Here is a 14513-nt window from a genome sequence, read left to right on the forward strand (position 1 = left end):
GCCTGGCCTATCACCCCGATGGTTCGCTCCCAATTCTCTCAGTCCTGTGGTGGCGAGGGCCAGCTGGGTGGGCAGGCGGCTGCTGGCTGGGCATGGTTGCCTTCTACTTTGCAGGGGAGTGGAGTGTCTGGCATATCCAAATCTCCTTGGCGTGGTATTATTCCTTTCTGTGTGGGCCTATTTCATCTGTCCACTTCAGGCACCTTTAAAAAGCTGTTGTCTCAGGCAGAAACTCCCGTAGTCTTCAGAAAACAAAATCCAGAAATGGAAAATCAGGGCTGTTTTAGAGGGCCACTTTCTTTCTCAGGTCTCACAAAGCTAAAATAAAATTTGAAATAACAGTGCTCTTTAAAGCACGTCGTTTTTTTTTAATGCATATTTATTTTTGTCTCCTGAATGTAAAAAGACTCCATGTAAGTGATTAGACCTAAAATTCATATTCATTTATTTAAGGACACTCAGCTGTTACTCGATTCCCTTCTTCTCATTCCGTAGCAGAAATTCACCAATGCCGCATCGATACTACATGCAAAAGAAGAAAACAAATGACAGAGCTCAGTTTTCTCCCCTTGTAGTGCAGAATTCTCTTCAGTAAGAAATTATCTTCTCATTTTTTTCCTTCTGTTGTGTAAGTTGTCATTTCAGTTAGAGAAAAGAGTTTGTGAACTGAATTCGTTTTGCATTTAGTTATATAATGAATTTCTTAAAACAAAGGAAAGCAGAACAAGCCTTACTGCCTGTTCTACAGCTTCTCTAATTGTACAATTGTAATTTCACTTCCAAGGAGTGTGGGAAACTAAGCTTTTTCATTAAAAGCCCGCCATTGCTGTTTGCTCCTTCCTCCCTCCTCTAAAAACAAGCAAAAAAAAAAGTCTCCATGAAGTTATAATACTTTGTATATCAATCTCAGTATAAGAGGATTTTAAAGACACAAAGATGAAGTCCAAGACTGCTAGCTGCAAAACTCCTTTCAAACAACTTATTTTCTCAGAGGGCTAATCTTCCTTTGGTAGTAACAAAAGATGCCTTGTATGGCCAAGCTAGGAAAGAAAATATGTGTTTGAAGTTTCACCAAATTTTTAAATGCCAAGTGCTGATACCAATTATAAAATAGTTTGTATTGTGTCCTGCTTTTGCTAATGATTTTCAAATGTCTTCTGCATTACCCTGTCAGAAACAAAAAAAACTTAATTAGATGTATTTAGCCTACCCTGTGGCTGACTTTTATGCTGTCAGTGCCATGTCATGGCTGTAATACTTGCTGCCATCCTAACTTTATAGCCTTCTGTGTCTCCTTTGCAGGGAGGTATGTCAGCGGGAAAATTGCAGGGACTAAAGGTGCAGGGCCCTTACCTTAAAAACAGGAAGATCAGATGCTGTCTGAAGCGAGCCAAAGAAGTCAGAGGAACTTAGTCTTCTCATTCAGCTCATAAATGTCTACATGGCTGAATGGGCTTGCTAGGAGATGTGTGAAAATGTCCAGCTACATACTGATAACAAAGATATCAGTTAAAAATAAACTTAGTCATTTTAGATCAAAATGCTTTCCTGTTCAAAATCTGTTTCTTTGACACCCACATTTTCCAGAAGAAAAGGTCCTGTTTCCTGATCAGCTCTGATTAAGAGCATCTTTCATAGGATCTGAGGCAGAACTGAGATTTAAAATCAAAAACTTCTCTGCATAGATGTTTTCATAAAATCTTCAACTGTCAAGGACCTTTGGTGACCCTTTTTCTCTTGGGTTGAGTATGACAATTCCTGATGTCATTCTGCACTGACTGATTCTGTGCTCCCAGAAATGCCTGTACACCAATGCGCGCAGCATGGGGAATAAGCAGGAGGAGTTAGAAACCTGTGTTCGGTCAGGGGATTATGATTTGGTGGCAATTACAGAGACATGGTGGGACAGCTTACATGACTGGAATGTGGCCATGGATGGCTGTGTCCTTTTCAGGAACGACAGGCCAGCCAGGCGAGGTGATGGAGTTGCTCTTTACGTGGGAGAGCAACTACAATGTATAGAGTACTGTCCAGGCACGGATGAGGAGCAAGTTGAGAGTCTGTGGGTGAGAATTAAGGGGCAGGCTGGCAGGGGTGATACTGTTGTGGGTGTCTATTACAGGCCACCAGATCAGAGTGAGGATGTTGATGAGGCCTTCTATGGGCAGCTGAGCGTGGCCTCACAGTCACAGGCTCTGGTTGTTGTGGGAGATTTTAACTTCCCTGATGTTTGCTGGAAGGACTACTCAGCCAGCCAGCCTCAGTCTAGGAGGTTCCTCCAGTGCATTGACAATAACTTTCTGATGCAAATGGTGGAGGAGCCGACTAGGAGAGGTGCGCTGCTGGATCTCGTCCTCGCTAACAAGGAGGGTCTGGTTGAAGCAGTAAAGGTGGAGGGCTGCCTTGGTTGCAGCAACCATGGAATGGGGGAGTTCAGGATATCGTGTGGCAGGAACAGAATAGCAAGCAGAATTGCAACCCTGGAGTTCAGCAGGGCCAACTTTGGCCTTTTCAAACAATTGCTGAGGGAAATCCTGTGGGCAAGGGTACTCGAAGGTAAAGGGGCCCAAGATAGTTGGTTAGCATTCAGGGACTGCTTCTAGCAAGCTCAGGATCAGAGCATCCCGACACGTAGGAAGTCAAGGAAGGGAGCCAGGAGACCTGCGTGGTTATACAAGGAACTGCTGTACAGATCATGGAAGGAGGGGCTGGCCACTTGGGAAGAATATAAGGCTGTTGTCAGAGGATGTAGGGAGGCAACTAGGAAAGCTAAGGCTTAATTCCTTAGAATTAAATCTTGCAAGAGGGGTCAAGGACAATAGAAAGAGCTTTTTCAAATACGTGGCAGATAAAACTAACACCAGAGGCAATGTAGGCCCACTGATGAATGGGGTGGGTGCCCTGGTGACAGAAGATACAGAGAAGGCAGAGTTATTGAATGCCTTCTTTGTCTCTGTCTACTCTGCCGGAGGCTGTCCTGAGGAGCCCCGTGCCCCTGAGGCCCCAGAGGAAGGCAGGGCAATGGAGGAGTTTGCCTTAGTTGATGAGGACGGGGTTAGGGACCAGTTAAGCAATCTGGACATCCATAAATCCATGGGTCCAGAAGGGATGCACCCACGGGTGCTGAGGGAGCTGGCTGAAGTCATTGCTGGACCACTCTCCATCGTCTTTGCTAAGTCTTGGGAAATGGGAGAGGTGCCTGAGGACTGGAGGAAACCAAATGTCACTCCAGTCTTCAAAACGGGCAAGAAGGAGGACCTGGGTAACTAGAGACCAGTCAGCCTCATCTCCATCCCTGGGAAAGTGATGGAACACCTTATTCTTGGTACCATCTCAAGGCATATCAAGGATAAGAGGGTCATTAGGGGCAGTCAACATGGCTTCACCAAGGGGAAGTCGTGCTTGACCGACCTCATAGCCTTTTATGAAGACATAACAAGGTGGATAGATGATGGCAGAGTGGTGGATATGGTCTATCTTGATTTCAGTAAAGCATTTGACACAGTCTCCCACAGCATCCTCACTGCTAAACTGAGGAAGTGTGGTCTGGATAATCGGGTAGTGAGGTGGACTGTGAACTGGCTGAAGGAGAGAAGCCAGAGAGTCGTGGTCAATGGGGCGGAGTCTGGCTGGAGGCCTGTATCTAGTGGAGTGCCTCAAGGGTCAGTACTGGGACCAGTATTATTCAATATATTCATCAATGACTTGGATGAGGGAATTGAGTGCACTGTCAGCAAGTTTGCTGATGACACCAAGCTGGGAGGAGTGGCTGACACGCCAGAGGGCTGTGCTGCCATCCAGCGAGACCTGGACAGGCTGGAGAGTTGGGCGGTGAAAAATTTAATGAAATATAACAAGGGAAAATGTAGAGTCTTGCATCTGGGTAGGAACAACCCCAGGTTCCAGTATAAGTTGGGGAACGACCTGTTGGAGAGCAGTGTAGGGGAAAGGGACCTGGGGGTCCTGGTGGACAGCAGGATGACCATGAGCCAGCACTGTGCCCTTGTGGCCAGGAAGGCCAATGGCATCCTGGGGTGTATTAGAAGGGGGGTGGTTAGTAGGTCAAGAGAAGTTTTCCTTTCCCTCTACTCTGCCCTGGTGAGACCTCATCTGGAATATTGTGTCCAGTTCTGGGCCCCTCAGTTCAAGAAGGACAGGGAACTGCTGGAGAGAGTCCAGCGCAGGGCCACAAAGATGATGAAGGGAGTGGAGCATCTCCCTTATGAGGAAAGGCTGAGGGAGCTGGGTCTCTTTAGTTTGGAGAAGACGAGACTGAGGGGTGACCTCATTAATGTTTATAAATATATAAAGGATGAGTGTCACAAGGATGGAGCCAGGCTCTTCTTGGTTATAACCAATGATAAGACAAGAGGCAATGGGTATAAACTAAAATACAGGAGGTTCCATTTAAATTTGAGAAGAAACTTCTTCACAGTGAGGGTGACAGAACACTGGAACAGGCTGCCCAGGGGGGCTGTGTAGTCTCCTTCTCTGGAGACATTCAAAACCCACCTGGACACCTTCCTGTGTAACCTCACCTAGGTGTTCCTGCTCTGGCAGGGGATTGGACTAGATCTTTTGAGGTCCCTTCCAATCCCTAACATTCTGTGATTCTGTGATTTCCAGTATGGTTTGTGTCTGTGTGACTTAAAATCTGGATTTGGTTTCACGAAAGACACAGTATATGGTTCCAGTACAGGGCAGAGCAAAACACTGTTTTTGTACCATGCTAGCAACTTTTGATAGCTAATCCTCTTTCACTGAAGGACAAAGTTGCTTTGGATTTATTGCAGAAGATGTCATTGTATCATTACCACAGAGTAGCTAATGCTTTGCAAACCTTCATCTCAGTTTGCTTCATAGTTGTGTTCATGGAGACATACACTAAGTCTCCTTAAACTATAAAATTACTTGCCAAGAGGTAAACATCACATGTGGTGAAGTATCTTTTATTTTCCTGTTCAGATTCTTATCTCCTGCTCAGCCTGACAGCATCCAGAGATACTGGAGTTAAGTCTGGGAACAGTATAAGCCCCATTCGTGCAGCACTGTGGCCAGGGAATGAGGTCTTCTGAAAAGCAGAGTCAGGCCCACACCAGTATTTCTTCTTTTCCCTGCACTGTGCCCTGCAGATGCTTCCTCAGTTTGAACTAGCTTGGGTGCCTCCATATGACAATGTTGCACTATGTAGACACACGCTTTAAACCAAGAAGCTTCAGCTTCTTTCTTTGGCCCAATAAATTGTGCATCAGCAGTGTGGTGGCCCAGGAAATACTCTGGGGAAGTACTCCACCTCCCTCACACAACTGACTTCTTGGATGAAGGCAATAGCTGTTGAGTCCCACATCAAATACGTGTTCACACACAGCTCTCTGCCTCTTGATTTACCCCTATGTAATTTTTTTCTTAGTAAGTGGAGCACTAAGCATGCTCTAGAAATGCATCCAGTCCCTGTAAAGTGAATGGCAGTGGCACTTCCAATTGCTCAGAAGCACCTTCAGGACGCTTGTGTCCTTCCACCGGTCCTTGTCAAGCAGGTAGGCAGGTCAGGTGGGCAGAGTCACCCTCTGGGAATAAATGTCTACATTTTAGATGACACCTGCCTTACAGTCTTATGGAGGGGAGTATTTGACCCTGTAAAGCTCTTCTTAAATTTGGCTGGCTTCAGAGGCTTCGTATGAAAGGCAGAGTCTTGAACACAAGCCAGGTGGCCTGTATAATGTACTTTTCCCAGTGTGGAGCTGTGAGAGCAACATAGTTAATATAGGCTGTGAACTGCTGAATAGGAGAGGCCGTTTCACATTTGAGAGAATTAATTCACTCTCTAGCTATGACAAGAGCCTTCTGCACAGATTACTCTGTAAAACCAGATATCATCATCCATTTGCTTTGCCCCTTCTTTTAAGCTATATCTGTTTCTCTTACCCAGCAACTGCTAAAATCATCTGTTCTGTTTTACCTATAACTCCCCCATCCAGTGAGACTACATATGAAGTCCACCATTTTTCTGAGGCCACTGAATTTGCTCAATAGTACTACATCATTCAAATTTCTCGAGAGAGACGTTTGACTTTGAAGGGTGAAGTCATGGCTTTGGCTAATCACCGTTGTCCAGGGTCATTGCTGCCTTGGGAACAGCCATGTGGTAACTGAAGTGCTTGGGCCTATTGCTTTGGGTGCAGCTTGGGGAAGGAAATACCTAGCTGTCAAGGGTTTTTATCAAAGAGTGGGAGTTACCTTCAGTTTGATTAATGTTACCTCTTACCACAGATCATATATCAAAGTGCTATGCAGGCATGTTCACACTTGAAATTAGATGTATGAATCAAAACAAGATGAGACAAAGTTAGCATCGTTCCTATAAATGGCAATAGGCCTTGAAATATGTGGGGTGAGAAGGTTGAAAATCATATACTGTACTGATATTAGGTTTGAGCCAGCGCTGCTCCAGTTCCAGAAATATTACAAGACAATGATCATTAAATGGGAAAAAATGCAGCTGGAACACGTTGGAAACCATTACTGTCTACACATTACAAGTCAGAGGAGCAGGTTTCTGCACTTTGATTGATGGCAATGAGCTCCAAGAATATATACATACGCTTTGAGTATGTCTGATTTGCTGTACCTCTCAAGAACAGAAGCAACCTTAATTAATCAAAGATAATAGTTCTAGTCATTTCCAAGAATTTATATTAAAAAAAAAAGACTAAAACTCTCAGGGCCAAACACATGATATGCTTATCTGGGGAGAGAGAAGTTATCTATCATTTGGAAATCCATCTCATGTATTGATCGTACCCTGTAGTGTTGAGTAGAAATGAGGAAAACACTACAAAGCAAATTAACTCCTTCGATGCTAAGTATTCTTTTTGGAGCATACTTTAAACTAAATGGCTTATACTGATCATGTAAAATCCAGATGTACTGTAAAGTTCACTTCATCGTTTGATCAAAGTATGAATGATAGCTTTTGAACTTTTCAGAGTGGTTAGATATGTACTGTTGGAACAAATGTATCAAACTCATTTACTGCTATATATTGTTCCTCCCGTTACTATTTTCCTTTAAGTAGGATGCTATTTTTTTTCTACCCTTTGAAAATGTAGATATACAAACTCTGTGTAAGGAATTAAGTGCAAAACTATAACGTTCACCCTGTGTGCCACAAAGGTGTGCCTCTCTAGAATGACACCCACACCACTCCCAGATCCCTGGGATGTGAGTTTGTCTTTCCCTACCTTTGTGTTCAGAACTCCATTCATCATGCCCAGATTTCCCCCACTCCACTGAGAAGTCTGGGAACAAACATATTGCTCCAAGCCAGCTGGGACTGTACACAAGCTGTTGACTCCACTCATTTGGGCTTATAATAGAAGGTTTTGTTGTGGTTCTCACAATGGAGGAAATGACATATAATCATTTGAATTTGACAAAAACTGGATTAGTGACTTTCGTGAATGCAATGAGTTGCAAATTTTTTCAGAAAAGCATTATCCCAACCAAGCAAAAGTGTTTGTAAAAATATCACTTATATTTCCTTCAAGGAAACAATGTCTCAAGGAAATCCAAGCTTGCTCAGTAACCTCAACTTCTGGGACCTCAGTATATTAAAGACAGAAAGTTGCTAGTACCTTTGCTTTCCAAAGGAGGATTTTTTTTATTACTTGCTATCAAGCCTAACTCACTATCTACCTTGATCTTTCTGTTATACAGAGAATGCAAGACAGCGGCAGGATGGGGTGGTGAGCAACTCCATCGTATACTTTACCGAAGACCCTCCAGAACTGCCTCCCAACAGTCCTCATCCACTGAAGCTGCGGCGTATTCTCAACCTGAGCCCTTTCACTGTCACTGACCACACACCAATGGAGACTGTGGTAGATATTTTCCGGAAACTTGGACTCCGGCAGTGTCTTGTTACTCGCAGTGGGTGAGTAGAGGCTGAGTCAAGCACACTTAGAGAATTGCAGATTTTCTTCAGCATTAACAGTGTAGATAAATACAAAATAAACTATTCAGGCTCCCACTATCATTCAGTTTTCAACAGAGGCAGATCTGGCAAGTAGTATTGTTTGCAGAGGATGTGCCTGTTTCTAGACCTACAGCTGGATTAGATGCTTGTGAAAACTGTGATAAAGATGTCAGTGGAAGAAAATTCATCAGTTCTGCATTATATAAGGGAAAATGGAAAGGTGTATAAACCAAAAGTCCACAAAAAACAGCTGAGGAAGTGTGGGAAAACATGAAATTAGAAGAGTAAAAAGCTGCAAATGTTTGCAATAGAAATAACATCCCATAATTCCAGTGGGATTTCAGCTATTTTGGCATCATTGTTCATCCCAGGATCTAGTAGTAAAAAGAAACTTTACAACAATATAACGAAACCAGAGCCATCATTTCCAAATGCAGAAGACTAAAATGTAGTCTTCAGCAAAAAGCCTTTTTGTTATTCAAATATATTGCATATCAGCTGTTACTATTGATACAGTGTCCTTAGCATTACGAAAATAAGGACAATTATTGGGACACAGATGTAGGTCCTGATTTTAGGTGCCTGGATTTGGAAATTTTGATCTTGAGTTCTAGCACGTACATGAAAGGTGGAAAAACCGTAACAATGACATAGTTTCAAAATTCAGTGCCTCATGGCCTTCAAGGACAGGACATAAAAGCCCTTGCATACAGAATACAGTTAGGAAATCTTGACTCTTGGGGCCAGATATCCAATAAGGCCCATCTTTCCTGACAGATACAATTAATTTAGGATCATATAAATGAGAAATTATCACTCAGCATTGAAGGAATTATGCTGTCAAACAGTGAACATTTCAGAAAGTCTGTACTTTAGCTTAGTCTGTGTATTACTAAAGCCCATGCCATAGCTCAGGGCACTGGTGCCTTGGTTTTGCGCTGTTGGTCCTCTGCAGCCTGAGATTAAGGAAACTCATTACTTTGTTGTACAGTGTCAGGAGTTGTAGCTCCTCACTCAGTCAAGTTCCCAACAAAAAGGGATAACAACCCAAAGTGTTTAACTTAATGATCATGTCCAGAGTAGTAAAAATACATGAGGTGAGAACATTTCTTTATGAAAGATAATCACTGAGGAATGGATGGGATGGACAGTGTTATATGGAAGCACTCACAAAATGTCCCTGCAGGTGAACAGAGGAAAAAGACACATCATATATGAGATGACTGTTGACCTTTCGTTTCCTTTTCTCCTCTAGGAGGCTGCTGGGTATCATAACTAAAAAGGATGTATTAAGACATATGGCCCAAATGGCAAACCAGGACCCTGAATCTATCATGTTTAACTAGACTGGTAAAGGAAGAAGAAAGTAACCCCAAAGGAATCCCTTCTAGATTAACACAAAGGCTATGCTTGGTGTTTCATTTTGTTTAAAGAGAAAACGTAATGTGTATGAGGAATGGCCCAATACGCCTCTGACGGAGGGAGTGGATGCAGGATGGCACTTATTTAACGAAGAAGGCAGTTCAGAAGCTCTGAGCAGCTGCAGACATCAAGCTGTGTTTCCTTAATGAGATTCTCAACAGCTCAACTGGAGCGTTGGTGGGTGTAAGAGATGTGATGCTTAGAGACAAAGAGCCAGGAGCACCAGTGGGATGCACCAACATTCACGGTAACTCTCGAGGCAGATGTGAAGACTCGCAGGCACTGTTTATGCATAAGCTGTTAACAGAGAGAAAGATTTGTGTTCCAAACTAGAGAGTGTGTATGAGTAATGTCAGTTGTTTTGGTTACTGAAATCATGGCTATTTATTTGTTACTGAATTATACCACTTTCACGAGGGAAAAAAATCATCGTATTTTAAAACAAAAAATTTTGCCATCTTCATTTATTTTTGTAAAAGTTAAGTGAATCAAAACTGGAGTTAAAGGAGCATGAACACACTTCAACTCACTTTAAAACATAGTGTCCCCTGCTTCCTGCTTTAGTCCTCTGAATTTTAGACAGTTTAGCATTTCTGTCAATCAGCTTCCTTTTATTAATGTTGAAATGTGACTCATTTGTAAGGATTTATGATTTATCTATGCAATTTTGCATACAGGTACTGTAACATTTAGGATAATATTATGTGGTTTTCTGTGGCAAAAGGAAAAGACATAGAAGCCCATGGAGGAACTTTCATAGGCACTAAAGGGAAACTGGTATCCAGCTCTCATTGAGATTGAATCCCTCACCTATCCCTACTTGTGTACACCACCTTTTTTCAAAAACTAATGAAGTTCTACATTGATTCCTGATTCTCCATTTAGTTCCTTTTCATCATTGCTATTTCTTGGCATTTGTCTGCACCTGAGAAAAGATTGTTAAAGTTAATTTAACAGTTGCAGACATTTATTATGTAGCAGATCTACTCTTTATGCATCTGCCAGTCATAGGACTGTGGAATCCCTCCCCACAACACTGTGGCTGGATGAGATCAGAGGGACTGAGAACATAAACAATAACAAAGCTTTAATTATTGATCTGTTTGCAGCAAGTACACAAGATTTAACAGCCCCTGATGCCAACCTCCAAACCACTCAAGTAAAAATGCTCAGTTTTCCTAAACCTTTATTCCGGACTTCTGTGAGATGCACAGAGTCAACATTGTGTTAATTTACTAGCACTTCAATAGTACTGCTATCAGTAACAGAAGACCAAATTCTACTCAGTAACACATAATCCACACTGCCCAGTGTCTGATTTATAACTATAAGCTTAAAGATTTGAGAGAGATTTCACCCTAACTTAGATGTCCCAAATCCCCTTCAGACTCTCCTAGAGTCTGGTCTCTTCATTTAGGCATCTAAGACCTCTGGTATTTTTATTCAAATTCTTGTAGATACCAGTAGCTCAAGGCCATTGTGTCCAGATGGTCTTCAGGGACAGAGATGAAGGGAGTCCTTTCATGCCAGAATAGCCCATTGCTTACCCCAGACAAAAGCCAGAGTGTTGATCCAACTTGTAGGCAATGTGCAAGATGATTGTGTCCATGAACTGAGACAACTAGCCAGGTGCACCCTAAGTTAGGTACTCAAAGTTACACGTCACAAATTCCTCCTCTTATCTCCAGTGACCCTGCTTCCTTCTGGCATGTGTCCCACTGCATTCCCACAAAGTATGGTCCAAATTGTTTAAGTAAAAGAAACGGAAGTAAAGGGATAATTTAAGTCTGGTAAGTACTTCATTTAACAATAGTGTTTGCAACAGACTGACATAAATATATGTAGCTCTGGCCAAAGCCCGTAAGTATTTCAGTGTATAATTTTTGTTAACTGAACATCTGCAGTACAATGTATTATTAAAGGATATTGTTAAAACTGTGTAAACTATAGAACTGAGAACCCCTTTCCTTCTGAAAATAGGAAATACAACATAATATTGTTGGGTTTTATGGTTTTTTTTCTGTGAAACTGTCATCAGCCAAACTTATAAAAAACCCCAAGTCAACAACTGATCTCATAAACATTGGATTCCCTTATTTGGATAGAAATGCCATAATAAAATAAAGTCAGTTCATTCCCACAACTAAACCCAAGCGGGGCTTAGTACAAATGTTGGTTTCTACCCAAAACTACTAGAATCTAAGGGATTTGAACTAAGATAAATAGGCTGACTTTTGGGGGCAATCTTGTTCTGAAATTAAAATTGAAGGACTCTGTTCTGCTTTTCACTTTTATAGCTCTTAATGTTAATGCATACATGTTTGATGAACATTTTCTCCATCTTTCTTTATGTTTACATAGGAAACGAGTGCGTGTTCTCCCTATTGAACACTTCTAAATACCTCTTTTGCTGATAAGCCAAGAGAAATAGTTGGGAAGTGAATTCACCTGCTATTTGAAATCAAACTCAAGGCTTCTTGTATGTCAGGGAAAAGGATAGGTCCAAAGCCTTCTTTGTTAGTGAAGGAAATGCCAGTCCATGTTGCATTATAATGTAGTCCATGGCAAAGCTAACTCTGAAGAGCATTCATATTAATAGTACTGATGGCAATGTTTGCTAACAGGAACCAGGATGGTATATCAGCACTGTAAAAAATTGTCATTTCCTGAGAAAAAGACACAGAGTCACCTAACTGAGGTTAAACTGGCCATGAACACAAACTCACTTGGGTATTGACTTGGGTTATCAGCTTAAACTCCATCTGTGGCTACGCATAGGCATAAACTTCAGTGGCTGATTCCCATTAAGATGCAGAGGCCTGACTCACTAAAACCAACAGTCAGCCTTGTGATAGCTTGTAACCTCACCTTATTAGGCCGCACATGAGGAGCCCTCAGGGCTTCAGAACAGGATCCATAAAACCAGCATGGCATTTTGTAAGAAACAACAACAGAAGGAATGGAGATTTATGCACTTACTGCAGGTGCAGCTTGACTCTGGGACTACCACCCAAGCAGAAAGCAGGTAAATGAGTGTACAACTCTTTTCTATCAAACACATTCTGCTTTAGATGGAGTGTTTTAAATATCTAAGGGGTCAAGGAAAAAAGATTTGGTACATGGGTGGTTAGACTGCTGCTCCTTGTTCCAGTGTCTGTTCAAAATATGCTAAACCCACTTAGAGCAGGGACTGATATCTAGTTCTCCACAAACAGCATCGTCATAGCTAATGTCAGCTGCTTGGCATTATCAAGGCTGAGGTGATGCTATAATAGAATGACAAGGAGGGTTTTGAAACTGGACAGACTTAGCTAATTAGAAAACTTAGCACTTCAGACACTTCCAGAGACGGTAATTGGCTATAAGTCCTTCTGTTGAACTTACTCCATGCTACAGTCTTCTTTGCTCTTTTAACTTGAGTGGCTGAATGTGGAATACTTAATATAAATTAATAACATGCGTTTCTCAAAAAATGCAATTCTGATGTAATGATTTAATGTATTTCCCAATAACAAGCCCATTATCAGTCACTGTTTTCCATCTGTATTCCCAAATATGTCTCAGAAGTTACTGAACAGACTCCAAGAGGCATAGATGTCAGCCTTAAGTATTTGTTAGAATTTGTAGAGCTCAAGATAGTCACGGAACCCAATCAATCTGAGAGTTACGTAAGTACTTTAGTAAATAGTGCTCACTTTATGCAGTCTCAGTCCTTGTGTTCAAGCAGTTGGACTTCAAAGATGTCAAGCTAAACCAGAGAACAAAAATCTTTGAATGATGCAAGTTCGGTATTGTACCTTTGTTTTGCATGAACTGTGTTCAGTTACATTCAGCTTCTGATGTGTACTTGAAGCAATCTGTACCACAAAGTTTATTATTAAAGTGGATGACATTAGCCAGATCCTTTGGCTGTCACAGTGGTAATAACTATTAGTTCTTATGCTTTGATGAAGCAGAAAAAGAATGTTTAAGAATTACAGAAGACCCATTGATTCCGTGTTGGAATGACACTATAATTATGAATATTGTTTTGCTTTGGTTTTGTTTTTTTAAATTGTAGAAAACAGTATGTATGTTGCACCTTATAAAAAATGTTTAGACTCTATTTTTTAAATAAAACTGACAGTACTGGAAATATTTCTTGGACATCTTATTAATTGGACAAGTATTTCACTTAATGTGTCTGTATGATTTTGATGTTTCTTTTCCCCACCTATAGGGATAGCTCAAGCCTGAATAATGATTTAGGATATCTAATTCGGATACAGCTTAGCTAATATTAAGTAAGGAGTTAGTAAAGTTCGCGCAGTGGACTTCAAAGAATCAGCATTGACAGCTGTTTTATTTTCAGAGAGAAATGTTTTTTACTTCAGCATCATAAATCCTTTATTAAAGAAACCTAAAAAGAGAAGAAAAAAGATTTATCCTACCAGATTGTTCTGCCTACAATAACCATGAAACTTCTTTGAAGCTGGATATTGCAAAGCCCTTACGATTTCAGTTTTTGTATATATTTTTCAGTTGCACTTTAATTCAGAGCTAAGCCCAAAGACTGAAAATGGCAGGTTCAATCATGCCCACTTAATTGGATGAAACATTCTTTAAATCTCTGTCAGAAGCTAACTTTTAGGTAGCAGCAAAGAATATGGGCTTCATTCTGATTAACGTACTAACCAAGCAAGTAGAAACGCGCTGTGGCTTTGTGCAAATGAGACATTAATCAATGGTTTATCCAAAAGAAGCATTACAGCTTTCAAGACATGCTCCAGAGAACAAGCTGATAAAATGGATATATCAACAATATCCTAGTTTAAGTTAGGTTACTAATTTCAGAAGCTGGTGCTGGAGTCCCAGAGCCTCCAGGTTCTTCCATGTATTGCTGTGGCCCGAGCACAGCACAATGCACACACCGAAAAGCCAGGAGGCATCAGGCACGCAGCAACTTAAATGAGTAGTAATAGTTCCTGTAGTTTGGCGCTGGTCACGAGGCTCTGAGCCTTACACCTACCTGTCATCACTTACGATGGCAGAGCCAGGAAATGGAAGAGAAAATGTTGAGAGGAATTCAGCACTGCCCTGTTACTGCTGTGCACCGTGTATCCTGGCCTAAGTCCTT

The 14513-nt window shown here is 41.5% G+C and overlaps 1 protein-coding gene across 2 annotated transcripts in view; it reads left to right on the forward strand.

Annotated features, from left to right (window-relative positions):
• Nucleotides 1-13511, forward strand: part of CLCN4 (chloride voltage-gated channel 4) — a 51044-nt gene extending 37533 nt beyond the window's left edge. For both annotated transcript variants that reach the window (XM_065648966.1, XM_065648976.1), the window contains exons 11-12: nt 7717-7933; nt 9231-13511. In XM_065648966.1, the coding sequence (XP_065505038.1) occupies nt 7717-7933; nt 9231-9321 (308 nt within the window). In that variant the 3' untranslated portion in view covers nt 9322-13511. The remainder of the gene's footprint in view (nt 1-7716; nt 7934-9230) is intronic.
• The last annotated feature ends 1002 nt before the right edge of the window (nt 13512-14513 follow it).

The sequence above is a fragment of the Caloenas nicobarica genome, chromosome 1, assembly GCF_036013445.1.
Source record: "Caloenas nicobarica isolate bCalNic1 chromosome 1, bCalNic1.hap1, whole genome shotgun sequence".
In the NCBI taxonomy this organism is placed as follows: domain Eukaryota; kingdom Metazoa; phylum Chordata; class Aves; order Columbiformes; family Columbidae; genus Caloenas; species Caloenas nicobarica.